This window comes from Podarcis bocagei (assembly GCF_964188305.1).
Source record: "Podarcis bocagei genome assembly, chromosome: 13".
Taxonomy (NCBI): Eukaryota; Metazoa; Chordata; class Lepidosauria; order Squamata; family Lacertidae; genus Podarcis; species Podarcis bocagei.
The window spans coordinates 38,286,899-38,313,590 of NC_138138.1; the positions used below are offsets into that span (position 1 = coordinate 38,286,899).

General features: G+C 48.7%; 2 protein-coding genes across 10 annotated transcripts in view; one reads left to right on the forward strand and one right to left on the reverse strand.

Moving 5' to 3' along the window:
- The window catches only part of LOC308571539 (BAR/IMD domain-containing adapter protein 2-like), a 195,110-nt gene that overhangs the window by 19,024 nt on the left and 149,394 nt on the right, over positions 1-26,692 (forward strand). For 3 of the 4 annotated variants that reach the window (XM_081167131.1, XM_081167132.1, XM_081167133.1), the window contains 4 exons: positions 1,046-1,117; positions 2,047-2,212; positions 2,531-2,571; positions 3,251-4,478. In XM_081167131.1, coding sequence (XP_081023257.1) covers positions 1,046-1,117; positions 2,047-2,212; positions 2,531-2,571; positions 3,251-3,323 — 352 coding nt within the window. In that variant the 3' untranslated portion in view covers positions 3,324-4,478. Of the gene's footprint in view, positions 1-1,045; positions 1,118-2,046; positions 2,213-2,530; positions 2,572-3,250; positions 4,560-26,692 lie in introns of those variants that run through there. The other variant, XM_081167130.1, reaches the window with a different exon arrangement.
- Positions 8,456-26,692, reverse strand: part of LMTK3 (lemur tyrosine kinase 3) — a 33,233-nt gene continuing 14,996 nt past the window's right edge. For 5 of the 6 annotated variants that reach the window (XM_081167071.1, XM_081167072.1, XM_081167074.1 and 2 more), the window contains exons 10-15: positions 25,271-25,420; positions 21,452-23,910; positions 20,131-20,498; positions 19,552-19,663; positions 16,924-17,184; positions 8,456-12,451 (exon numbers count right to left, since the gene is read on the reverse strand). In XM_081167071.1, coding sequence (XP_081023197.1) covers positions 12,435-12,451; positions 16,924-17,184; positions 19,552-19,663; positions 20,131-20,498; positions 21,452-23,910; positions 25,271-25,420 — 3,367 coding nt within the window. In that variant the 3' untranslated portion in view covers positions 8,456-12,434. Of the gene's footprint in view, positions 12,452-16,923; positions 17,185-19,551; positions 19,664-20,130; positions 20,499-21,451; positions 23,911-25,270; positions 25,421-26,692 lie in introns of those variants that run through there. The other variant, XR_014001506.1, reaches the window with a different exon arrangement.

The following is a 26,692-nucleotide window of genomic DNA, read 5'->3' on the forward strand; positions in this document are numbered from 1 at the left end:
AAGAGACCTCTGCCTGAAACCATGAGCAGCTGCTGCCAGTCAGTGTAGACAATACACTGATGGGCCAATGGCCTGACTCAGTGTTAAGTAGCTTCCTATGTTCCCTTGGGGGAGGCGGGTGGCATTGTGGCTTAAACCACAGAGCCTAGGACTTGCTGATCAGAAGGTCGGCGGTTCGAATCCCTGCGACGGGGTGAGCTCCCGTTGCTCAGTCTCTGCTCCTGCCCACCTAGCAGTTCGAAAGCATGTCAAAGTGCAAGTAGATAAATAGGTACTGCTCTGGCGGCAAGGTAAACAGATTTTCCGTGTGCTGCTCTGGTTTGCCAGAAGCGGCTTAGTCATGCTGGCCACATGACCCGGAAGCTGTCAATAAAGCAAGATGAGCGCCGCAACCCCAGAGCCAGCCACGACTGGACCTAATGGTCAGGGGTACCTTTACCTTTATGTTCCCTTGCATAAGGGTCTGGGAGTCCTACTCAGAGTAGACTCGTTAACATGACCAATTTAGGTTCATTAATTTTAGTGGGTCTACTCTTGGTTGGATGCAACCCCAGCTAGGAGGCACTGTCCTTCAAGAACATCGCATGGCCCATCTGGTCCAGCAACCTGTTCTCACAGCAGCCATCCAGCTGCCTTCAGAAATTAGGAAAGCAGGACCTCACAGCCCTCCCCCCCCCCTTGCAATTCCCAGCAAGAGGCATTCAGAGGGATACTGCCTCTGGTGGTCAGGCCGTTGTGACTCCTCTGCAAAGAACACTGGCTATCAGCCTCTTGGTTTTGTGACTAAACCAAGCTCATTCCCCTTTCTTGAGAACCCCGACCATCTGGGCTGCTAGCCCCTGCTGTTTCTTAGCCCACTAGGTGATCTCCCCAAACCTCTCTGCCTTGGCTACGTCTGCTTCTGCCGCTCCTTGTGCTTAGCACTGTCCCTTCTTAAGCCCCACCTCAAACGCAGAAAGAATAGGAAGCAGTTTTGGGCTATTTTCCTTTCTGGTCTTAAATGTCTGCTTCCCATGCTTCTCCCTCCCCATTTCCCCTTTTACAGGAAAGGCTGGTTTCCTTTCTCCTACACCCGGCCCTTCCCCCCAGCCGAAGGGTCTGACAAACCGTTCAGCAGGTAAGGTGGGAGAGGGGGGCCCAGTGTCTCAGAAGGAGATTTGGCTGGTGGTGGAGGGGCAGGTCACTTTGACCCTTTGAGACGGATTGCCTTAAGGGTCTCCAGCGGCTGACCTTTGCGGGAGCTGCTCATGTTTTAATACTTGCCAGTCAGCAAGGGATTATGTGGGAATAATAATAATAACAATAACAATAACAACAACAACAACAACAACAACAACAACAACAACAACAACAACAATAATAATAATAATAATAAAATTTATACCCCGCCCTCCACAACAACAACAATAATAATAATAATAATAATAATAAAATTTATACCCCGCCCTCCCCAGCCAAGGCCGGGCTCAGAGCGGCTTACAAGCAATAATAAAAACAAGTTGAATAATTACAACTTAAAAACAAAATTAAAATACAACACTAAAATATTGAAACATTAAAATATTAAAATGTAGCCTCATTGCAGAAGGAGAAGGAAAAGAAAAAAGAAAGGGGGGGGAATCAAATTGGCTCCAAGCCAAAGGCCAGGCGGAGCAACTCTGTCTTACAGGCCCTGCGGAAAGAAATCAGATCCTGCAGGGCCCTGGTCTCGTGAGGCAGAGCGTTCCACCAGGCCGGAGCCAGAGTTGAAAAGGCCCTGGCTCTGGTTGAAGCCAATCTAACTTCCTTAGGGCCCGGGACCACTAGGGTGTTGGGAATAGGGTTTCCCATCCTTGTACTGCAGTGGGTTTTGGGCTCACCTGCCTCTCCCACTGCCAGATATATGTAGGTAAAGAGATAGATGGATCAAGCAGGGTGTGCTGGGTGGCCAGGCTACAGGGTTTTCTCAAAAGCACAGAGAGGGGGAAATCCTGGATCAGATCTAGGAAGCAAAAGTCATTTGGCATGAATTGGCACAAAACTTTCTCCTTTCCCTTTCCTGAGCAGCTTCCCACTTAGCAAGATGAACAGTAGCAGCACAGGAAATTTGGACCGAGCCGGCTCTCCACCCATTGGCCCTGATGGTGGCGACGGCCAACGCTTCGGGCCTTCACCGCGTGCCACTGCATCCCGCCAGCGCCCTTACAGCATGCTGAACCCAGACCTGTCGCAGGTGAGTTTGCGGGGTGGCTGTGTGTGGAGAAGGAGCTGGAGAGCGCTAGAGGGGCCCTAGCCACCTCTGTCCTCTTAACGTGTATGTGCTGCCACCCAGTGGTCAAAGGCCACTCCTCTTAATATTCCTGTGCTGCCACTAAGCAACATTTCTTAGCAGAAACAATTCAAAATTCAAGTTGCAAATTCTGCAGTGCAAAGTTTTTACAGTTTTGTGGCTTCGTCTGCTGCTCTGGGGTCTAGATCTCTGAGTCTATGGGCCTTTTGCCTAAACTGAAAGGATTCTCTGAATGCAATTCTTTCTCGTTTTGCTTCCCAGCTAGCAAATGAATTTGGCAGTCCAAGTGGCTCCCCGTCAAGGTAAGAGACCCTCCTGTGGCTTCCACAGCTGTCTTTCTTCCTGTGAGACATCCAGTGCCCCAATTCTGATATAATTTTGCATATAGTGCCTTAAGAGTCCCAGAGGGCACAGGGCACCATGTGCCTTGTGGGGTGCCTTGTGATTCAGGCCTAGTTGACGCATTCAGGAGAGTGAAGTGGTAGAATAGATTCCCTTCTCCCGGTTACAGGTGGGAAAACTGCCGCTTTTCAATGCTCCTGTACATTTAAAAATAAATAAATCATGCAAACAGGAAACTATCACTGTGGGCAAAAGGCCAGGCTAGAGCCTTTGTCCCTGAAATGTGAGTCTTATATTTGCAAAGTGAGCTTCTTTGTTTTAAAATGGAAGAGCATTAAAAAGTGTTGTTTCCCCATCCATTGTCTGTTCTCTGTATTCTGCATTGTCACCTCATTTGCTGCCATATTGAGCTAACCCCTAGGAGACGCTTAATCTCAGGGTTGTGGGTTTGAGCCCCAGGCTGAGTGAAAGGTTTCTGCATTGGGGTGACCCTCGTGGTCACTTCCAGTTCTACAGTTCTGTGGTTCTGAGAGTCACAACTCCCTACCCAGAGCTTCAGAAAGCATCCTTCATGATCTGGTGCTTCCTTCCTGCCACGGTGACACTTCTCCTTCTCTGACTTACCCTTTCCCACCGCAGGACCAACCCATTTGCTCACATCAAGCTGAAGCGTACGGTGACCAACGACCGCTCCGCTCCGCTTATCCAGTGAGAGGTGTGGCGATTGGTGGAGCCAGATCGCTGCGCCCACTTCCTCTTTTGACCCCACCGTGTGGCCTTTCCTACCTAACAAAGCATTCCTGGCTTGGAGTCGGCGCCACAGGCCAGGCCGGGCCTGCCTCCTCCTCACCCTCTCTAGTTGCCAATGAGAGTACTGGGCACGGACTGTTGTATGTTGCGCTCGGTGGCAGCGATTTCCTGCAGGGGACACAAGCCAACAGCAGAAGGACAGAGAACAGGACAGAAGAAGGCACTAGGATGCAAGCACAGGTGTAATGGTTGGAGGAACAGAGGCAGAAGAAAGATCGAGGATGTGGGACTGGAGGTCAGATGGAAGGAGAAGAAAACTAGGGTGGGATAGAGGAGGACTCGGAGCCACTGCTCACATTGCAAAATTTATTTAAGGAAGGCAGGTCACTAGATCTGGTCATGTGGATGCAATTAATGTTCCTTAGAACTCAGTGGCAAAGTTCCCTTTTTAAAGAAAAACAAAAAACTTGTATCCAAGTTGCACCCCCATACTTTGAAGTAAAGCCCCATCATTTCAGTGGTACGTATTCCTAAGTAAGGCATTTGAGACCAGATTGAAAGTGAGGCATGGTTAAATCTCATTAGAAGCAGTGGGATTTAAGAATTCCTGACTTCCTTGAGCCTTAAATTGGCCTCACTTTCTCTGGAATTTGTGTGGGTTCAGCTGTCCAGGTGGCTCCCTTGATGGCTGCAGTTGTGATAGCCTGGTCCTTCGAAATGTTAGCCCCTTAAACATCACGTAAGGGATATATCCTTTGTGGTTAAAAAGGCTACCTATGGTGAGCTCATCCCACAGAGGGACCACTAGCAGGAAGTTCCCCAGGTCTACCCCTGCAGTATAGAATTTAGAGATTTCAGGACTGAGAAGGGGAGAATAGTTTGGGAGAGAGAAGAAATGGGTGATCATTACAAACGGAATTTGGGAAAGGCTGAAATCAAGGCTGATTCTCGCTTTCAACATACAACTTACACCAGTTACGCAACATGTGGTTATGCATCACTTGACAGCTGAATGTGTGAACTGACTCCATTGAAAAGCATTGAATTGGAAATGATATGAAAGTTGTTTCTGCAATATATTAGGTATGCGTTGGCCTACTAATACATATGAATTCCTGCCTTCTTCAAGCAGTAAACGTACCCACTTGTAGCAGCCCTTGGCTACTTGAGGGTGAATATATGAGCAGTCTCCACTGGCGTGTCAATAACTACAGACCCTATAAAAACTCTGTTGGCATTTGATCTACAGTGGCTGTTTGAAACTTGCCATTACTGAGTGATGGTATGCATGTGACAACTAGCCCATCATTATAATCTGTGCAGGGCAACGTGGTGTGTTAAAGAGGAACTGGGTTTCCTGGGTTTTCTGGAAGTGCAGTGGTTGCTGAGCTATTCTCCGTGGGCGGCTGGGTAGTCCACAGACCTCACCGAAGTGGTTCACACAGCTAGTGAGCTTTGACTGCTCTTCAACCAGAAGTTGCAATACTTTCACAGAACAACAACGCCTGCCATCTCCCCAATACCCCTTCATGAAACATTGGGCCACCAGTTTTCCTCATGTGTTCACTGTGTAATTTATATTGATTTGTGTAGCAGATTTAACCATAACATCACCACACTAGAATATATGGCCATCTGTGAGAATAGATTTTGTCGTCCCCCCAACATTTTGGGGGAACCAGTAATGTAATAAGATGTAGATGTAGATAGAAAACTCAGGAGTCAGGACTCCTTAGTTTTTTGGGAGAGGTAGCCAATTAAAGAAAGGCATCTGGGAAATGTTAAAATAATTGAAGATGTTTCCTAACTTCAGTTGCTGGGAGAAGAAAACAATCTGCAGCAATATACATGTCTTGGGGAACCAAAATGCAGGCATTTTGGTCAAAGCCCAAGCTGGCTAATTCAGCTGCAAACATTTTGTCTGAAGCAGTTATTTCTCTTTTGAGAAAAGGGCATGTTGTCCCATTTCCTAGGCGGTGCCCCCACACCAGCAAGCCACTCGTTTTAAGGACTGGCATGCTGCCCCCTATGGGCACAGATGTGCCATTGCAGACTCCCTGTCCTGGCCACTTTGTCCTAGTCCTTGACCTTGTCTCCATCTCCCCCAGTTTCTGGAAATGTCCATGGCCCATCCCTCTTTCAGACCCGGGCTAAGCAATCACGAAAGCAATATGCAAGGTAGTTACCTCTGTTGATGTTCACAACTCCGTAGCAAAACAATGGCCTTTGCCACAGGGGCCAGGATGGGTTGAAAGAACCATGGCCCTTTGGAAATGTGGCCAGAGCTTGTCAACGCAGGAGATAAAATGTTTCAGCTGTGTAAATGGGTTCTGTGTGGGGTGGCAAGGACCCCTCCTCAGCCATTCTGTCGCATCCCTTTGTTTTCTTTATTATAATGGTTGTCCTCGGATGTTGATTTCCATCCAGGGTGGGTGCAACTGGCAGCATTAAAGCTTACAGTGTATGGTTAAAATCTCAAGGTCAGCAAAATGAGCTACAGAGAAGTAGCTGCCCATCTGTGTGATACATTTTCAAAAATTGGCGTATAAGACCAGTGTTTGGTTCGGATAGGGTTAGGGAAATGGCACATGCATTGGATAAGGCCAAACTGTATCCACGAGAACGTGGCTTCAGGTGCTGAACAGAAGGGTGTGAAGAAGGCTTACTGGTTTTGTGCCTTCTTTTTATGTTTCTGGCGTGTCATCCAAAACTGAAACTTGCTCATCTCCTCTGCTATGAGATGTGCGCTCGCCAGATGCTGGGGAAGTCCACAGGTGCAAGGCAAGGGGGGTGCTGCAGTTCCTCCTTGGCACCAGAAGTGTGAAAAGTGAATGTGTGTCCCCTCTGCCCTCCATTTCCATGTAATGTCTGAAGCTGCTCTCCTTGACAGAGGTTCCCAGTAGGATAGCTGTCACCAGTTTGCCAGGACAACTACTTCTTGTACTATGGACAACCAAATACAGAATGCTTTTGGGGGGTGGGGGGGGAGAGGAATCAAATGTGGGGTTTTGGTGTGGCTATGTGATTGCAAATGTCCTTTATGAAATAAGCAGCTGCAGAATTTTCTGTAGCAGATTGTTGATCGCAGAATGTGATCATTATCTAAAACCTATGCAGCTGGGAAGTGTGCCTTATTAACAGCAAATGCCTAATTTCACCCTACTCACAGCCATGGGCTTAGCCAGGATTTATGTTAGGGGTGGCAGGCTTTATGTTGGGGGGCAGAACCCCCTCCACTAGAGAGAAATGACCCCAATTCCCACGTTGGTTTTATGTATGCGTGTTTCTTGTTTTGCATGTTTCTGTAGAGTCAGTTCTGGGGGTTTGGCATTCTGGATATTTCTACTTGGAAAGCCTGTAGTGTGAATTCAGATTGCAGAATTTCATACCTGAGATCAAAGTTTTCAAATTCTGAGCATGGAAATGATGTGGAAGTTTTTATTTGGGGACATTCTGCTTTGAAGGAATGACAGAGATGGCAGCGTTTGATTTGCAGGAGCACTCATTGTAACACTCAAACAAAATCAGAGTTCTGGTGTTTGCTTTTAGAGGGGAAAGCAAATTGGATGTGGCCCCCAAGTGGAAAGAATCCATCCTGTCCCACTGCTTTGTTCGGTTGACATATTTCCAAGGGCAAAAATGGGTCAGTGCTGGTGACTAAGTTACAAGGTGGTGGCTTACCTTGATGTGTGTGTAACAGCTGAGTAAACTGGATTTTTTTTGTCCTAAGTGGTGGGAAAAGAGGGAGTCTTCTTGCTGCATCTGCATCAGATCAGAAATCTAGGGAAGCATTGGATAGTAAAATTCTCCTCCCTTCTTGGTAGGATAATACAAGGCCATTAGTTCAGCAAGTGTACCTCACAGCAAGTTACCCATCAATAAATAGCTTTCTCTTTTTATTTAATGAGCCTGTGTTGGTGTACGCACACATGCACTCTAAATATGTACACGTGTACATAGCTGGGTGCTTGGTGTGGCCCTGAACAAAGTGTGGAAAGGATATGATGTGTTCCATTTGGGGGTATCAGTCTTGTATGTGTGTGTGTATAAGAAGCATCATTGCATAGGGACACATGAGGTGTGCAGCTATCCGTGGCTGTGTGGGGGAGTCTCTCATTAGCTATGTATATATCTCCGTGTTGATACTTCCTAATTCTAATATTAATAAAGTTTAATATAAACCTACTCCCGCTCCGGTTTTCTCATTCTCTGGACACCAAATCTCACAGTGGGCTGGTCAAGGTATGCATGGGTAGCAGGGGGAAACTGTGAAAAGCACAATTCATTAATGGGAATTTTAGATTGTTCCATTTCTAGCAGGTATGTGCTAAATGCAATGCATAAATGAAGAAAATAATTTTGCATTTGCTCACTTAGGAAATTGTGTTTTTATCTATTCCGTCTGGCAGTAGCTCTCCAGGGTCTTGGGCAAGGAAAGTCCTTCCACATTCCCTACCATCCGATCCTTTTACCTGGAGATGAACCCAGTACCGTCTACAATCAAAGCATGGGCACAGCCACAAGCCACCCCACACCGTGCAAAGTGGAAGCATGCCTTTCATCCGCTGTGTGCATACCACAGGAAAAAGGCAGCATGTGGAGTCTTTTAATGTGTGCCTAGGACTAATGTGACTTTTGAAATGGCCAGCCGACATGGCCTTCCCTTGCCAAAAGTCAGAGAGGAAGTGTAACCCAGGTTCAGCCTTTCTCTGGCTCACAGCGCATGTTGCGCAAGCATTAATAATAATTTAAGGATGTGCAGTACAAATTCCGGCGCAACCATGTTGCTCTAGTGCTTGTTGCGCAACAAAAAGCAGCAGCGCTGCAGCAGTCTCTTACGCAACTAGCCATGAGCACCATGCTCACTCCGTGTGCCCTCTCTTGCGCAAGCCATTCCGCTGGTGCAACTAGTGTGCTGCAAAGGGGCTAGCACTACATTGAATTCCCCCCTTTATTCCCTTCAGACGGTTGTCCCATCACACCCATGTAGGCCATACTCCAGTGTTCCTGTTGCTCATACAGCTCTCCTCTTCTCCACATCCATTTTCTGACTCTGGAGGAACCCAGTGGCAAATCAGGCAAATTAATTCAATGTATGCAAATATGCACAATTTATTACCATTGCAGAATTTTGGAGATTTTTTTTTTTAAGTTCTGATATTTAAATGCTCTCCCCATCTTTACATACTCCTTCCCACAACCCTTCCATTAAAGTATCACCCCTTACAGTCAGCCCACAGTAACATCTCTGACCAGACACTCCCCCCCCCAGTCCATGACACCTCAGTCCATCCTCCCCAATGCATCCTTACGCAGCCTACTGCCACCCTTCCCACCCCCATTCCTTGAATAGTCACATTCCCTATCCTTTCATCCATCTACCCACCCACCGCTATTTACTTACTTTCAACCTCTGCCCTAAGAATCACTCATCCACATAGACGGAGAGTTGGGTGCAGTGGCAGGTTTTTGTTTTTAAGATCATTTCCTCTTCCCCACCCCACCCTGCCACCACCTACTCTTCCTTTTTAGTTTATACATCTCTTTCATTTTGGCAGATCAGAAGAATTGGCAACGGTTATCCTCCCTTTATGTGGTAATCTGGTCGGTGGTGCTTGTTGTTGTTTTTAAATCTGGCCCCCATCGTCTCCTGCTGCTTTCTTCAGAATATACAAAGAGGGAACTTGGTACTAATGTGGGAGAGCCTTTACCTTGAGTCAGAGCGGCCATTTTAGTCTCAGCAGGTGAGGAATCTAAAATCAGCCCACAAGACACAGGACAAAGATGGCCAGCCTGACAGACCTGAAGCGGGATGCTGGTTTCCAATCTAGATGTTTTCTAGATTTTTCTGCTTCCTGTTCTCCCTAGCACCGCCTGAAAAAGGCTAGGAATGCGATGCCATCGGTAAGGCCATTTTGGGGGACGGGGAAACATCTTAGCTCAGAGGCATCGTCCCTTAATCTACGGGTAGCTGCCATGCACCCTTCAGATGCTGTTGAACTAAAACTCCAATCGTATTCCTGACCATTGACCCTAGATGGCTGGGGCTGATAGGAGTTGGGAGCCCCACAGCATCTAGAGAGGGTGCCGTGTTGGCTACCCCTGCAAAGGGGTTTTCACAGTGGATAAGCAGGTCTCCTGATGGAGGCACCAAGGGTGGCCATATATCGTGTGAAGACTGGGGAAAAAGAGTCGGGGGACCAACACAGCCCTGCTTGTGAGTTTAGGGCCAGAAGTGATGTGGCTTGGTCCCGTCAGTGTTGCCATGGGTGAAGATCACGGGGGCAACTTTTGGAGGTTTGCAGGAGCAGGTAAGAAAAGAGAGCTGCGAGCTTTTGTGCTTCCAGGCAACTCCTCCTATGGGCATGGGACGTCTTAACACACATTTAATGGGACAGCTCAGCTGATAGAGCACAAGACTCTTAATCTTGGGCCCATAGGTTCAAGCCCCATGTCAGGCAAAAGATTCCTGCACTGCAGGGGGTTGGACTAAATGATCCTTTTGGTCCTTTCCAAGTTGTCAATTCTATGATTCTATGACATATCAGGAGGGCAGAGTGCCTTAAATGCCTTTGGGGAGGGATTGGCTGATCTAAGGCAGTAGGGGGCTCAAATGAGAGGTTCTGGTAGCCAGACAGAAGGGCCTTATCTTCCTTGCCACACTGCGATAGCTTGGCAAAAGAAGCACATGCTAGCCTGCTCTTAGGTACACATACGTGCCTGCTCAGAAGTAAGCTCTCTTGAATGAAAAGGGACTTACTCCCAGGCAGGGATTGTTAGGATTGCCACCTTAGCCACTCAATATAGCTAGAGGGCACTGTGACAGCTGCTAGTTCACTGCAGGTCAAAGGACACACTTCTGCCCGGCTGACCAAATAAAGCAATTTGATTTCAGGATAAAGGCCAGTTTGCAGCTACTTGCTTTCCTGCCTCTCAGCTCACGTGCTCATAAGCACACCAGATCGCTTGGAAATATGCTGGCTCCCCTCCTCTCTGTCAAGTGCATTTGTTGACTTTGCTTCAGCATCTCTCCAGACCCCTTGGGTTAAGCAAGTAGAGGATGGGTCTCCCTGTGGCTGCTAGCTCTGCAAGCCAGCAGGTGCAAGCTCTAGTTTCAAAGATGGCGCATCTCTGCCACAAACCAGCAATGGATGTTCCCAGCCTGCCTTGCTTTGGCACCTCCCTGTGGCATCTGGCTGGTCATCTGTCTTGCCTCCCCGCAGGTAATTCTGAGTTCCTGTTCACCTTCTTTCCCCCCTTTATTATCTCTCTCCCATACACATGCACCCCAAGTTCAGAATTAAATCCCTGTTTCTTATCTGGGCAGAAAAATTATTTCTGAGGGGTGGGGGAAGGAAGGAGTTAGCACTCTAAATCAACCCCTCCCCTAGAAGGGCAGAATGAGCTTGTATCAAACTGCCTCTTATTGTAGGCTCGACCCAAACCAGCAATATGCCATTTGTGGTCCAGTGAGTATTTACTTCAGAAATCAATGCTGCGAGAGCTCAGGAGGAAGTCGACATCTAATCCCACCCACCCAGGCTGGAAGGCAGGTTCATGCATATATCTGCCCACTCCACAAGACCAACCCACATACTGCCTCACACAAAAGATGAGGAACCTGTGTCACCCTCCAGATGTTGCTGGACTCCAACCCCATGATCCTTGACAGCTGTCTATGCTCCCTAGGGGTGATGGCCATTGGAATCCAACAACAACTGGAGGGCCACAGGTCTCCCATCCCTGCCCCACACCGATGCTTCACTATTGCCACCACAAGCAGAGAAGGGAGCGAGCAGATCCATCATCTCAAGATGCTCGCGGAATAGATAACTCAAAGTTTCCCTACACCTCCAAGCTCCCCGTTCCACTCCTAATACAATCTCAGTCTTCACGTGGTGCTTTTGGCACAATTGAATGGTGGCTTCGCAAATCCCTGGAACGTCCAGTGATTTCAACTGTACCCCAATAGGGCCCAGTAGCCTTTATTAACCTCCCAATATCAACCAGTGGAGGGCTGGGAAGGTCAGGAAAAGGCCAATCCCAATAAAAGCTAGCCATCTCCGTCAACGCTAAGTATGAGCGATGGATATTTTTTTCCCCATGTATGACACACCAACCAGCCTGGGACAATTAACCCATGGCTGTCCATTATATGGCCACTAAGTAGGTGTTGTGACCAAGTCAACATCCTCCCATGTCGGTTCATCCCAATGAGTGCTGAGCCAATGTGCGTCGCTTCTCAAAAATGATACTTCTGGATCATGCCCTTGCAGAGGTGTCAGATCAAAGGGCCCCTACCCAACCAAATCTCATCCACCTGCCTTGTGGAGTCCAATTGTCCGCTGGTAATTCCAAGGCTTGGTGATGAAGTTTTGCCGACAAAACTCTGTCCCGAGGTTTGAATCAACGGTCTTTTCTTTTGTATATAACGCTGGTTAAAAGGGGAGGATCACCAGCCCTGTTCAGTTCCATTTGGCACAAAAAGGGTGTCGTTGTTTTAAATTGGCAGCCATGTTCCACATTCCAAGATGCAGCTGATGAGGTTCGGGGAACTGCAGAAGAAGGCTCATGAGCAGGTCAAACGCCACTTCCTGGAAACCCCTGTTTCCCAACCCAACCCTCTCAATTTGGCACAGAGGGTCCTTATAAGGGACATATCAGATTGCTGAAGGGAAGCCAGGAGGGGGCACAAGGGTTATACATTCAATAGCCAGTGCTGGGCAGGGGCCCCTAAAATCGAGGAAATGCCCCCCTCCTCATCACTCATTGGCTCATGATTGTTTATACAAAAAGTTCTGCCCCTTCCCCAGAAGTGGGGGTGAGTTGTTGGGCAGGAGAGGGAGGGCGAAAACAGTCCCTGTGATGTCAGGCTCCAGTTAGCAACAATGGCCCCCCCAACACACCATGCACGCAAACGCACGCACGCACACACAAACACATCTGTCTGTCCGTCCGCCACAGGAACTGGCGGGTGAAATCTTGGCATCATGGGCAAGTCAACTGGATGACTGGGCGTCGTCCCTGAATGTCGAGAGAAGAAGAGGCGGGGTTGTCCAATTTCTACTTGGTCTCAGTTCTCAATGGGATCTGGGAGAAGGGAAAAAAGGCTTCTTTTAACACATTATTAACTTAAAACCAGGTCACCTCACTCCACCCTACTGCATTTCACACTACAGTGGTACCCCGCAAGACAAACGCCTCGCAAGACAGAAAACCCACTAGACGAAAGGGTTTTCCGTTTTGGAGGCGCTTCGCAAAACGAATTTCCCTATGGGCTTGCTTCGCAAGACGACAGCCCATAGGGAAATCTCCGGGACAGCGGGGAAGAGCAGCGCGTCTTCCCCACTGTCCTCGGACCTCCTCCCGCCGCCCGGCTTCGGAACGAATCTCCGATGCCGGGCGGGGGGGGGACGCCTCCTCCCGCCGCCCGGCATCGGAACGAAGCTCCGATGCCGGGCGGGGGGCGGGAACGCCTCCTCCCGCCGCCCGGCATCGGAACGAAGCTCCGATGCCGGGCGGGGGGGGAACGCCTCCTCCCGCCGCCCGGCATCGGAACGAAGCTCCGATGCCGGGCGGCGGGGCAGGAACGCCTTCTCCCGCCGCCCGGCTTCGGAACGAAGCTCCGATGCCGGGCGGGGGGGGGACGCCTCCTCCCGCCGCCCGGCATCGGAACGAAGCTCCGATGCCAGGCGGTGGGGCAGGAACGCCTTCTCCCGCCGCCCAGCTTCGGATGGCTTTCCTGAAGACTTGGGGTGGGAGGAGGGTTTTCCTTCCCACCGCCAACATTCAGAATGCTGTTCTGAATGTTGGCGGTGGGGAGGAAAAACCCTCCTCCCACGCAAGCCCCGGGAACAGAGGCCTGAAGGCTTGCGGTGGGGAGAAAAGCCCTTCTCCACACCGCCAGCCTGGCAAGCGGTTTCCCTAGGAACGCATTAATTGATTTTCAGTGCATTCCTATGGGAAACCGTGCATCGCAAGACGAAAAACTCGCAAGAAGAAAAAACTTGCGGAACGAATTAATTTCGTCTTGCGAGGCACCACTGTACATTTTCACATTGTTGTACATGAAAGTCTGTACCAGTGGATAGACTGTAGTTTATCCACCACGTGTAGGAATGGATTTAAACCCTAGGAGAGGATAATATGCTTGTGATTATTCTTTCCTAACTCACGTGAGTGCCATACTTTACAGCTTAAGCTTGGAGACTAAAACAAGGTTGCTTTAAGCTCCTAGAAACAATAACCCAAGATGCTTTAAGGCTGACTGTAATAATGGGGGGATACAATCTATTTCGGAGAAACAGACCAGACAAGAAAGGAGGAGGAGTGGCGTTATATGTCAGGGATGTGTATACCTGTGAAGAGATCCAAGATTTAGAACCTAAAAGCCAAAGTGAGAGCATTTGGGTCAAAATTAAGGGAGAGAAGAATAACAGAGACCTCATTGTGGGAGTTTACTATAGATCCCCAAGCCAAACGGAGGACATAGATGATGCCTTCCTGGAACAGATGGCCAAGCATGCAAAAGGAAGGGAGATAGTAGTAATGGGGGACTTCAATTACCCGGATATTTGTTGGATGTCAAACTCAGCTAAGAGCATAAGGTCAAACAGATTCCTCACTGGCCTTGCAGACAACTTCATTGTCCAGAAAGTGGGAGAAGCAACAAGAGGAACAGCCATTTTAGATCTGGTCCTAACCAATGTTGATGAGCTGGTTAGTGGGGTAGAAGTGGAAGGATCATTAGGCGCGAGTGATCATGCTCTTCTGAAGTTTACTATACAGCGGAAAGGAGCAGCCAAGCATACTAGGACTCAATTTCTTGACTTTAAGAAAGCCGACTTCATAAAACTTAGGGAAGTGCTGGGTGAGATCCCATGGACAGTAATACTAAAAGGAAAGGGAGTTCATGATGGCTGGGAGTTTGTTAAGAGGGAGACAGTAAAAGCACAACGTCAGGCAATACCAATGAGACGGAAACATGGAAGGTGCCTAAAGAAGCCAGGGTGGCTATCTAAAGAACTTTTAACTGAGTTAAGATTAAAAAAGGATGTGTACAAAAAAATGGAAAAGGGGGGAAACCACCAAAGAGGAATTCAAACAAATAGCCAGCACGTGTAGACACAAAGTCAGAAAAGCTAAAGCACAGAATGAACTCAGGCTTGCTAGAGAGGTTAAAAGCAACAAAAAAGGCTTTTATGGGTATGTTCGTAGCAAAAGGAAGAACAAAGAAACAGTGGGGTCACTCAGAGGAGAAGATGGTGAAATGCAAACAGGGGACACAGAAAGGGCTGAACTCCTCAATGCCTTCTTTGCCTCAGTCTTCTCCGATAAAGAAAACAATGCCCGACCTGAAGAATTTGGAGCAAATGATTCAGCAAAGGAAACACAGCCCAGAATAACTAAGGAGATAGTACAAGAATACTTGGCTAGTTTAGATGTATTCAAGTCTCCAGGGCCAGATGAACTGCATCCAAGAGTATTAAAAGAACTGGCAGATGTGATCTCAGAACCACTGGCAGTCATCTTTGAGAATTCCTGGAGAACAGGCGAAGTCCCGGCAGACTGGAGGAGGGCAAATGTTGTCCCTATTTTCAAAAAGGGGAAAAGAGAGGACCCAAATAATTACCGCCCAGTCAGTCTGACATCAATACCAGGGAAGATTCTGGAGCAGATCATTAAGAAAACAGTCTGTGAGCACCTAGAAAGGAATGCTGTGATCACCAATAGTCAGCATGGATTTCTGAAAAATAAGTCATGTCAAACTAACCTGATCTCGTTTTTTGACAGAATTACAAGCCTGGTAGATGAAGGGAACTCAGTGGATATAGCCTACCTTGATTTCAGTAAGGCATTTGACAAGGTGCCCCATGATATTCTTGTAAAGAAGCTGGTAAAATGCGGTCTTGACTATGCTACCACTCAGTGGATTTGTAACTGGCTGACTGACCGAACCCAAAGGGTGCTCATCAATGGTTCCTCTTCATCCTGGAGAAGAGTGACTAGTGGGGTGCCACAGGGTTCTGTCTTGGACCCGGTCTTATTCAACATCTTTATCAACGACTTGGATGATGGAATCAAGGGCATCCTGATCAAATTTGCAGATGACACCAAACTGGGAGGGGTGGCTAACACCCCAGAGGACAGGATCACACTTCAAAACGACCTTGACAGATTAGAAAACTGGGCCAAAACAAACAAGATGAATTTTAACAGGGAGAAATGTAAAGTATTGCACTTGGGCAAAAAAAATGAGAGGCACAAATACAAGATGGGTGACACCTGGCTTGAGAGCAGTACATGTGAAAATGATCTAGGAGTCTTGGTTGACCACAAACTTGACATGAGCCAACAGTGTGACGCGGCAGCTAAAAAAGCCAATGCAATTCTGGGCCTCATCAATAGGAGTATAGCATCTAGATCAAGGGAAGTAATAGTGCCACTGTATTCTGCTCTGGTCAGACCTCACCTGGAGTACTGTGTCCAGTTCTGGGCACCACAATTCAAGAAGGACACTGACAAACTGGAACGTGTCCAGAGGAGGGCAACCAAAATGGTCAAAGGCCTGGAAACGATGCCTTATGAGGAACGGCTAAGGGAGCTGGGCATGTTTAGCCTGGAGAAGAGGAGGTTAAGGGGTGATATGATAGCCATGTTCAAATATATAAAAGGATGTCACATAGAGGAGGGAGAAAGGTTGTTTTCTGCTGCTCCAGAGAAGCGGACACGGAGCAATGGATCCAAACTACAAGAAAGAAGATTCCACCTAAACATTAGGAAGAACTTCCTGACAGTAAGAGCTGTTCGACAGTGGAATTTGCTGCCAAGGAGTGTGGTGGAGTCTCCTTCTTTGGAGGTCTTTAAGCAGAGGCTTGACAACCATATGTCAGGAGTGCTCTGATGGTGTTTCCTGCTTGGCAGGGGGTTGGACTCGATGGCCCTTGTGGTCTCTTCCAACTCTATGATTCTATGATTCTATGATTCTATGACTGGATTTCCCTGGTAATATACCCCTTTCTCCCCCTTAGCAACAACAATCACACACGCACATTGTTTTGTGAACAAATAAAAGTGGTATTTACTACATAATCTAGGTCTTGAAGCAGCAATTATAGTAGCAAAATGAAGGTAGGTTTATAACTACTAAGTTACAAAAGTATGAAATGTAAGTTCAAAAATGGTGTCTAAGCTGCAGAGCTCAGGTATGCATGTGTGGTCAGCACGCTGAAGAAAAACAGGCTGCCCAGGCAGGAAGGAAGTGTGTAGCTTTACAGCTTCCTGCCAAGGCAGACAAAGGAAGTGATCTCACAGAGTTCTCTCTAGCAAATTTTACAGGAAAGCTCCGTGAGCCTCTGCCTCTTCATGTGCCTATCTGGCAAAACATGAATTGTTGGTTTGACTGCAATAACATCCCACACCAAAGAGGTACAATTCCAGCTACAAAATTACAATTTTCAGGATCTTTGGGGAGAAGATATATGGCACATACGCAGCCATGGCCCATCAGCCCCACTCCATGGATAAGAACCATGTGCATCCATATCCATGCGTCCACTTACCAGCCGTGGGTCCCAATTCGGTGTCACAGGATGAAGAAAGGTGTGGCTCAAGGGCAGGAGAGACGGTGAAGCGAGAGAACCTCAGGGCATCCACAAGGCCGGACTCAGCCCGCTTGCCTGCTGGCAGCAAGGCAGGGGGCATGGGCACAGGCGAGGACATGACCGGGTGGGGCTTGGCTGCGTTGGGGTCGGGCACCACGGAGACGTAGGATGGGTTCTGAGCCATCAGGGGGAAGTCATCATCCCACTCAAAACTGCCACCTGAGTGGAGAAGGAAGAACGGGGAGGGTAGGAAGGAGGCCTAGATTGAAGCAATAAGGAAAACAGCCTATCCCAGCCTGTTCCCTTGGTTTGATTGGCATCATCTCTCTCTCTCTCTCTCTCTCTCTCTCTCTCTCTCTCTCTCTCTCTCTCTCTCTCTCTCACACACACACACACACACACACACACACACACACACGCTTTCCGGTGCTGACATGCACAGGGATAAAACATGGCAGAAAGGCAGTCTTGATGAAGCTGCACACACACCCCTTTCCCCCAGCCCCTGACAGTCCCTGGAAACAATGAAGCATGGTTATGTAGCAATACTTCTAAGAATATTTATGGTCCTTGTCTTCCAAGAAGTGTTGGGAAATGCCTGAAACCCTAGAGAGCTGCTGCCAGTCAGTGAGGGCAATACTGAGCTAGATGGACCAAAGGCCTTACAGTGGTACCTCGGGTTACATACGCTTCAGGTTACATACGCTTCAGGTTACAGACTCCGCTAACCCAGAAATATTACCTCAGGTTAAGAACTTTACCTCAGGATGAGAACAGAAATCGTGTGGTGGCAGCGGGAGGCCCCATTAGCTAAAGTGGTGCTTCAGGTTAAGAACAGTTTCAGGTTAAGAACAGACCTCCGGAACGAATTAAGTACTTAACCTGAGGTACCACTGTACTCAGTTTAAGGCAGTCTGCTATGTTCCTGTTCTGCTATTTCAATGAGATAATTCGTGTACTATATTTGTTTGTTTTTTCTCATTTTTATTTGTTTGTATATATACGTGTGTTTTAGTCTTGAAGCTGCCTCGGAGGCCTTTTGCAGGGTGTGGCGGCGGGGCCACAGAAAGCAGAGTAGAAATGTCCTAAAACAAAAATAAATGGAATCACTTGCGCATCCTGTCTTCACTTCATTTGTGCTACGGCACAAAGCTGCCCTGAATCCATTTTTAATAACCAAGAAGGCTCTGTGCTACCATCTGCCTTATTGAGTGTGACAATTTTAGACTGTGTGCTTTCAAGCAGAAATCTTTTAGGAGTTTATCTCCTAAAAATAAACTATTCATGGATTCAATTAAAAAAAAAATTCAACACAAAACACACCCTGGCAATATTTCCCAAAGTTCTGTTAGCCAAATTGCACTGGATCAGAATTAATACAGGAAGCACACACTTCACTAATACATCTGAAGCTGGCTTACTTCTAAGGTTGTGGAAAGAGAACAGAATCCTAAAGCTGGTGGTGGGCACCTCAAAGGCCATCTAGCTTAACCCCGCCAATGTGGGAAACCCACAAGTGTACCACTCCTTTGCAAACATCCTGATTCAGCTTCTGCCTAAAAGCCTCTAAAGAAGGGAAGTCCACCATCTTTCAAGGCAGTCGCACTGTATGGTAACACCTGCTTTCAAGACACTTGGTAGAATCTATACTACCCCATTAGTTGAACTTAGATCCTAATGAAATGGATGGGAGAAGAAAGCCACAGCCTGTAATCCTGTAGGTTTTTATTTTAATTATAATCCTTCTCTTTTCTTTTTGTTTGTTTTTTTCAGAAAATTTATATATCGCTTGATTATTTTTATTTTTAATAAAAGGAAAACAAAGTGGTTTTGGTGCTGTTGTTAAAACCTTAATTCAAAAACAAAACAAAACAAAACATGGTTGCTAATATGCCACAATAAATGCACCAAGGATGAGGAACCCCCACATGTAGTTAGGCTCCAACTCCCATCAGCCCCAGCCCTCATGGCCAATGAAAAGAGTTAAAGTCTGGAAGGCCTCAGCTTCCACAACGCTGAAGTATATTAACGAAATAACAAGATGGCCCCAGCCTGCCTTCAGCCAAATTGCCTCTGCTGTACCTCCTTGCCCTCAGCCCGCCAATGGCAGACTAGCATGCCCAACAACACAGTTGGACAGCCATATGCTCTTGAAGTACAGCTCTCACCAACTTTGGCCATCTGCCATGTTGGCTTGGGTTGGTGGGAGTTGGGAGTCCAGCCACCTCTGAAGGCCTCTGCACTGGCTACCCCTGCTCTGGCCCTTTTGATCTCCATCAGCATCCTCTTGAGCTCAGCCTCATGCTTCAAATCCTGGCCTTACTTTAGAACTGGACCTTGTCTGTTTTGGACCATGCCCCCGTCACAACCTACCCCTCACCCTCCGCACTTAGAAGCCACCTTCCCCTGGAAGCCAGGACATTTTCCTGAAACTCATTTCATATTTTCACCCCAAGCACTGACTGAAGTGACCAGGTTACTGTTTCTTTGGCTACACAGCTGGACTGGCTCATTCTGCATTTCAGATTCCTGATGGGGATGGCGACTATTTCCCACTTGCTCTCTCCTCCTTGACCCAATACTCACTGAAGCCATCAGCAGAAGGGAAGGCATCAAGTCCTGGTTCTGCCATTGAACCAGGGGAGGGGGAATCACCATCTGGAGCTCCCTGGGAACTCAGCTCATTGGTTGGTGTCTCCTGCATACAGAAGAAGACAAGAGATTGTGGTAGAGCTCCTCCCACTTTCAATTTGTTTCTGACATTCCTACCACAATTAAATATGGGCTGCTGCCTGCTACCTGTGCATAATATATTTTCCACTATTGCTCGATATCACCGAATATTCACTAACTCGCTGAACTATTTAGGAATCTGTTGCCTACAGAATGTTGGCTAACACTTTGTGTGAGGGAAAGTGAAAGGTCAGTATGGCTTGGATTAAACCAGGTCCAAGAGGGCGTGAATGCTCTGTGGGTAGACAAGGGAGCTTAAGTGTGGAGTGCTTAGTAAGAAGACACCTCAAAATAGGAGTGGTAACAGAAAGAGGGGAGTAGAGCCAAGATGGCTGCGGGGAGGAGGACAGAGGAGGGAACTGAAAGAAGCCCTTCTCACCTCACTGTGGCCAAACTTTCACACCATCAACCTTGGTGCTCTTGACAGCTCACCTGATCAAAGAGGTAAACGGTGACATCATCAAAGAAGGAGACCATCTTCCGCTTACGGTCGAGCTCAGCCGCCGCCTCCTCAGCTGAGCGTGGTGACTTGAGGAGGCCCCGCAAGTTACGGGCGTCATCGCTTTCGCTCACCACAATGGGGACACCCCGCCCTCTGCCTCCAGCCAGGCCTCCTTCCTCTTCCTCTTCATCATCTTCCTCCTCATCCTCTGCCGCTATGGAAGCCTCTCTCCCTCCCAGCGCTGGACCCTCCCCCAAAGCCGCTCCTTCCCAGAAGGGCCCTTTCCTTCCCCCGCCAAGCGGGGGGAACGTCTGCAAGGCCAGAGGGGGAAGCGACAGAGATAAGCGGGAGAGCTTGGCTGGAGGGAAGAGCCAGACGTCAAAATGGAAGGATGGCCAGGAGGTGGGAGGAGTGATTGGGTCAAAGAGCCAAGATTCAGAAGTCAAGAAGACCAAATGGTACGGAAGCAAGGTGAGGATGGAAGGATTGGGATGAGAGAGACAGAAAGAGAGGGTTACTTCATTAAGAACACGTCCCTAGAATTTCTACCCAAATGTATCTATCCAGGCAGAGGACCTTCTCAGCAGTGGCGCCCACCCTGTGGAACGCCCTCCCATCAGATGTCAGGGAGATAAAGAACTATATGACTTTTAGAAGACATCTGAGGGCAACACTTTATCAGGATTTTTTCATGTTTCATGTTTGATTACAGAGCAGCTGGGGAAACCCATCCAGATGGGTGGGGTATACATAAAGTTGTTGTTGTTATTAGTATTCTCCTTGTCAGCATACCATACTGTACACAAATGCATTCCCTAATGCAGCCACACCACAGATTTATATGAATACATTATGATACTGATTGTTTTTGCACATAGATACCCTTAGCATCCAAAACAGCACACACACACACACACAACCTGACCTGTGGGTCTAATTAATTATGGCAGGTCTTCCCATTTGTCCAATGGCAACATTTTTTGTTAAGCCACACCCACCTGCCCTACTCCTGAGATCATCTATGGTGCCAGGAGTGAGGCAGGGAAAGACATAGCGAGGCAGTGCTTGTGGGCACCACTTGCAAGGGCCCACGGATCAGCTGATTGTTGACGTGTGCAAAGGCACAACAGGGCTTTGCAAGTGCCGCCGATCAGCTGATGGGCTTGAAGACACGCAGTGTAACTGCCAATCAGCAATTAGACTACAGGTTAAGCCACCGTCCCCCAGCTGGCTTCTCCTTCCCCCGTTTGTTCTAGGAACATCCCAACCCTTTGTTCTTACTTCCACACCAAACACAGATGAAACCCTCACCTTTGATATCCTCACTGGCTTGGTTCGCAGGGACGCCAGGTTCCTGATCCTTTTTGGGCTGCTCAGCTGCTACATATCTGTCTTCCTGGGCAGTATCCTGTGTTTCGACCACAATGGGCACTGCTACACTTTGGGTCTCCGTCTGGCTTGGCATCTCCCCTTCTTTCCTTTTCTCCTCCTCCTCCTCCTCCAGCTCTGACGGCAACTTTTCAGAATCTCCTCTTCCCTCTTCTTGCTGCTGCTGCTGCTTCTTCTCCTCCTCCTCCTCTTCCTCCACTTTATCTTCCACACCTTCTGGCCACTGGGAGTCCGTTGCATCTCCATTATGGCTTTTCTTGGCCTCTTCCTCCTCCGTCTCCTTCCCCTCCTCTGGCTCTAAGGTCCACAGCCTGAGAACAGCCTGCTCCTTCAAGGGAGCCGCTGGAGAAAGCCTCAGAGTCGGCAGCCTACTCTGACTACAGAGTAGGTTGCGTGTGACATTCTCTTGCAGTGTGACCAACAGCTGCTCCTTGCACACTTGGACCACAAAGCCTCCGTCTACTGTCACCTTCTCTGTGGGCTTCCTGCCCTCAGGCCCAGCAGCAGCTGGTGCCTCAGCCGGTTCTCCCTCCCCGTCAGAGAAGTAGGCTGAGTCCCGGTGAGGTGTTGCTAGCCCCAGGCTCCTCCCTATTTCCTCCTCTAGCTCTGCCCCTTCTTCACTTACTGACAAGGTAAGATCACTAGTGGACTGAGAGATGGATGCTGTCGGGAGTTTGCCGGAATCTTCTTCTGCCTCTGTTTCTTCCTCTTCTCCAGAAGGTGGCGGTGGCGGTTCCTCTTTGAAGATGAACTCGGGTGAGAAAGTGCTCTCTGTTTCATAGCCGCTGTCACCAAACTTTTGCCCTGGAGAGGAGTAGTGGGATGCTGGGCTGCAGACATCCGAGGAGCTGGTGTTGGAAGGAATGTCCAAGGAATCCACTGAGTCCAGTGTTCCCCGTTGCCGATCTGGTACCGCGGGGGAGAGGCTTAAGGTCACGGGGCCAGTGGAGAATCCATCGATGACTTCCGGGAGGATCGCGATGGTCTCCTCATCGTTGCTTTCGGCTAGAGTAGACAATGGTGGTATCTCCACCGGAACAATCACATTGCAGCAGCCAGATGGCAGGGCCGGGAAGGGCGACCCAGGTGGGCGAGCGCTCCCCCCGCCTCTCTGCTTCGGGTAGTCTTGGAGCTCATAGGTCTTCACCGCCGTGCCCATCAGCGGGTCGTAGAATTCTCTGCGCTCCCCGCCATCCCCATCGCAGTCTCTAGGGGGCAGCATTGGACAGTCAGAAAGGGAACCCCGCTCCACTTTTAGCGAGGAGTCGTCCTCCGTGCCGTAGCTGTCGCGGTGAGGGCGCCGCAGGGGCGGCCCGTGGTTGCTCCAGCCACTCACCATGTCCCCCCGAGGGATGGCGCACGTGCAACGTGCCCGGGTGCACAGCGGGCACGGCAGGAGGTTGTGGCGCCCGCCCCCGATGCTGCTCCCGCCCCCGTCGGTGCTGCTGCCAGAGCTCTGGTCCTCCATCAGCGACGGCTCCTGTTCCCACGAGGGCGAACCCTGGAACTCCGAGGGGTCCCCGGCCAGCGTCTCCCCTGCCCCTCTTTCCTCCATCATCTCAGCATCCCAGCTGCGATGCTGGTCCTCCAGCTCACGGTACACTGTGAGAAGGGACTCGGCTAGGAACGCCTCTCCCCCCGACGTCGGGGTCTCGGTCAGGGACGTCTCCTGGATCTCGCCATCTACGCGGAAGGGGTTGCTGTCCCCGCCGCCCCCAGCCAAGAAGGGGTTGGTGCTGGGCTGCTCCTGCGGCCGGTAGGGGGCGCCGTGGGAGTCCCAATCCGAGGGAAAGAGAGGCTGGGGTGGGGATCCAGGGCTGGGGGCGCAGACGGGCCCCTCGCAGCTGCCATGGTCCTCCAGGCGGATGTAATACTCGCTACTGACTGAAGGGCTGCGGGCGCTGATGACGGGCACGACGCTGGGCGTCTCCAGGCTGTGCCCACGCTGCGCTGCCTGTTCGTAGAAAGGATTGCTGCCCGGCACTGCCAGCCCACCGTTGCTGGAGGGGTAGTCGGGTGGTGCCGAGGCAGGGCCCTTCCACCGCCCCAGGCGGGCCTTCTCCCACATGTACTCAAAGTTCAGCCCCCCACTGCTCTCTGTCACCGTCAGGATGTCGTCCATGTCACCGCCGTGGAACCCGTCCAGCAACGGGTAGGCCGAAATCTCTCCCGAGGGGCGGCGGTGGCACGCCGAGGAAGAAGAGGAGGCCGGGGGCGGCGAAGAGGACCGCTTGGGTTTCAGGGCGCTCCAGCGCCACTCGAAGCTCTCCTCCGCCTGAGCGTTGGAGCGCTCGTTCAACAGGTAGCTCACCTGCAAGTGCAGCTCTTCCATGGTTGGGCGGTGGGAAGCCGGGAGCCAGCAGGACTGCATGACCTCATACCTGCAGTGGGGCAGGGACGGAGGAAGGATAGAGGAACAGTTGGAAAAACAGGCAGAAATAGGAGCAGGAGGGGGGAAACAGTTGTGGGGGGGAAATAGCCTGAGAGAACAGTTGGGGGTGGGGATAGGGAACGGGAACATTTTTAAATAATAATAATAATAATAGAGTTGCAGAAAAGATGGTTGCAGGCACTGCGAATAGAGTTGGAGACAGAAAAAGAGGCAGAAGCTAAAAGGGGCATGAGTACTAGAGTGGGCAGTGATATGTGGAGAAACTGTCAGGAGATGGGTTGTGGGGCAGAGAACAGTCGGAAAGCCAATTGGAAGCCTTAGCAGACACAGTCAGAACAACAAGCAGACATGAAAAGGCAACAGTTGGAATTTCTCATTTTTCCAGTCTTCAGTTTTCCCCACTTCCACATCACTTGATATTTTTTTAATCCTCGCAAAAATTCATCAGCATTTTGGTGCAAATTTCTCCTAATACACTCATGTTTCATAATGCAATTTATGCCTAATATACACATTTTCGCCAAGCGTTTCCCCCAGTTGTGATGTATTTTTGTGTGTTATTTTCACGAATACATTCACTTTTAGGCACAGCTTTTCTTAATATGTGCATTTTGTAAAACATAGTTTGGCTGGAGAACTGCATCGCAAAATTTCAAACTTCAAAAGATGCCTGCGTTTCAGTTCACATATTGTTTCAGGAAAGTGCGATAGATTCACCTTCAAATGTGAACTGAATCTAATTTCTCCCGCCATCCCTACTCACGAGCATACGTCTTGTGGTTGGGGTGGTGGGGACTCTCTCCGCTATATAAAACTTTGCTTAATATTGAATAAAAGTTACAAATAAGCCTGTAGTGTAGATATGTCCTTATACAGATATGAACAACATCCAAAAGGAGATCCATAGCCCAAAAAACAGACAACCAACTGGAAAAGTTGCCAGAAGAATGGTCTGAAAATACAAATCTGGAAGGAGGGAATTTGATTCACAGACCACCAGTGCAGCTGGAAGAGCAGGCAAGGAAAAGGTATGTCACACAATCAGAGGAAGACCTGGCAGAATGACAGTGCAGGGTGGGAAATGGGCAGGCAGGCAGAGGAATAGTTGGAGGAACACAGAGAGGGAAGAATGAAAGAACGTTAGGAGGACAAGAACAATCTTAATGCACAGGGCAGCAGCTACTCCCAAGTCACTAGCTGCTCAGAAGGCACCAAACAGATGTCAAGGATGGAGGAGACTCGGGAAGAAGGTATCCCAGCTGGTGGGCCTTGCTTTCTTTGGAGGAGAGTCCTGGACAACAAATACTTTTTTTTCCCCTTATGGAGGGAGAAGAGGAGAATCAACTCACCAATAGTCAGAGTAAGGAAGCTTAAGGCGTGGCTTGGCCAGTTTCATCTGCTGCTCCTTGACGACAAAGGTCAGCACTTCCTCGTCAGAGAGGTGGCGGTAAGGCTGGGAGCCAAACTCAAAAAGCTCCCAGATGGTCACCCCCATAGACCTGGCAAACAAAGGGAACAGAGAGATTAAGCCCAGAACTACGGACTCCAGAGAAGTGCAAAAAGAAAACAAAGAAGAAAATCACTGCAGGTGCCATAGGTGAGGCCTTATAACCCCACCCCTTTTACCCTTTTTTGCTTAGCCCCACAAAACCAAGAATCCCAGCCCAGACACTGAAGGAAATGGCAGCCCAGGGATTTGTTTCAGGAAAGCAGGGAGCTGCCTTATACGGAGTCTAACCATTGGCTCATCTAGCTCAGTATCCTCTAGTCTGATTGGCAGCAGGTGTCAGGGAGGAGATTTTCCCAGGCTCACCTGGAGACACCAGGGTTCAAACCTGATAGCTTCTGCATGCGAGGCAGAGCCGGGGTGCCAACCTGAATAAAATATTGGGGGGCCCAGATAAGCCCCATCCCACATAATTGATCACACACCATTTGAATGGCAATGCCCATCAACTGAGGGAGTCCTCAAACAATTTATTGGAGGGCTCCCTCAGTTTATTCATTTACTCTTAGAATAATTTATTTGGGAGTGGACAAAGGGACCTCAGCCCCTAGGAGTTGATTCCTATGGCTGAGGCTCTATCACTGAAGTACAATACCTAGGGTTGAGTCTTAGAACAGCTGAAGATTAAGATGTCTCTGAGAATACACATAGTACGTTTCCTAAATGTCTGCAACACTACAGCCTTCCCCTTTCTCCCACTCCTTAGGGGTAAAGCAGTGGTAAATTTGCCCTCCCTCCCAGATGCTGATGGACTACAACTCCCATCAGACCCAGCAAGCATGACCAATGGTCAGAGGTGATGGGAGCTGTAGTTCAGCAAGATATGAAGGGCCAGAGCTTCCTCACACCTGATGTAAAGGAACACAACAGTATCGAGAGCTTATATGGTGGTACAGGTAGCACTAGGCACCATTTTCCCTGTACAAAGAAAATACAAATTTAACCCTTAAAAAAAAAAGAAGTCTGAAATTTCAAGACTGCAAATGTTGGTTTTTGTTTTTTTTATATATATATATATTTTATTGCATTTTTTCCAGATAAAAATACAAAGTCGGATATACAAAGAAATAACAGAAAAGAAAAAAGAAAGAAAGAGAAAATCATCATTTCAAAACTTTCTTCCGTAACCAACCGGACTTCCCCACGTCTCCCTCACCGTGCATTCTTAACAATAAAAATATCAGCAAATTATAACCTTGTTTCATGCATTCTTTTGTTCTTTCAAATAATTGTATTTTAAGTTTAAATTACTTATTATCAATTT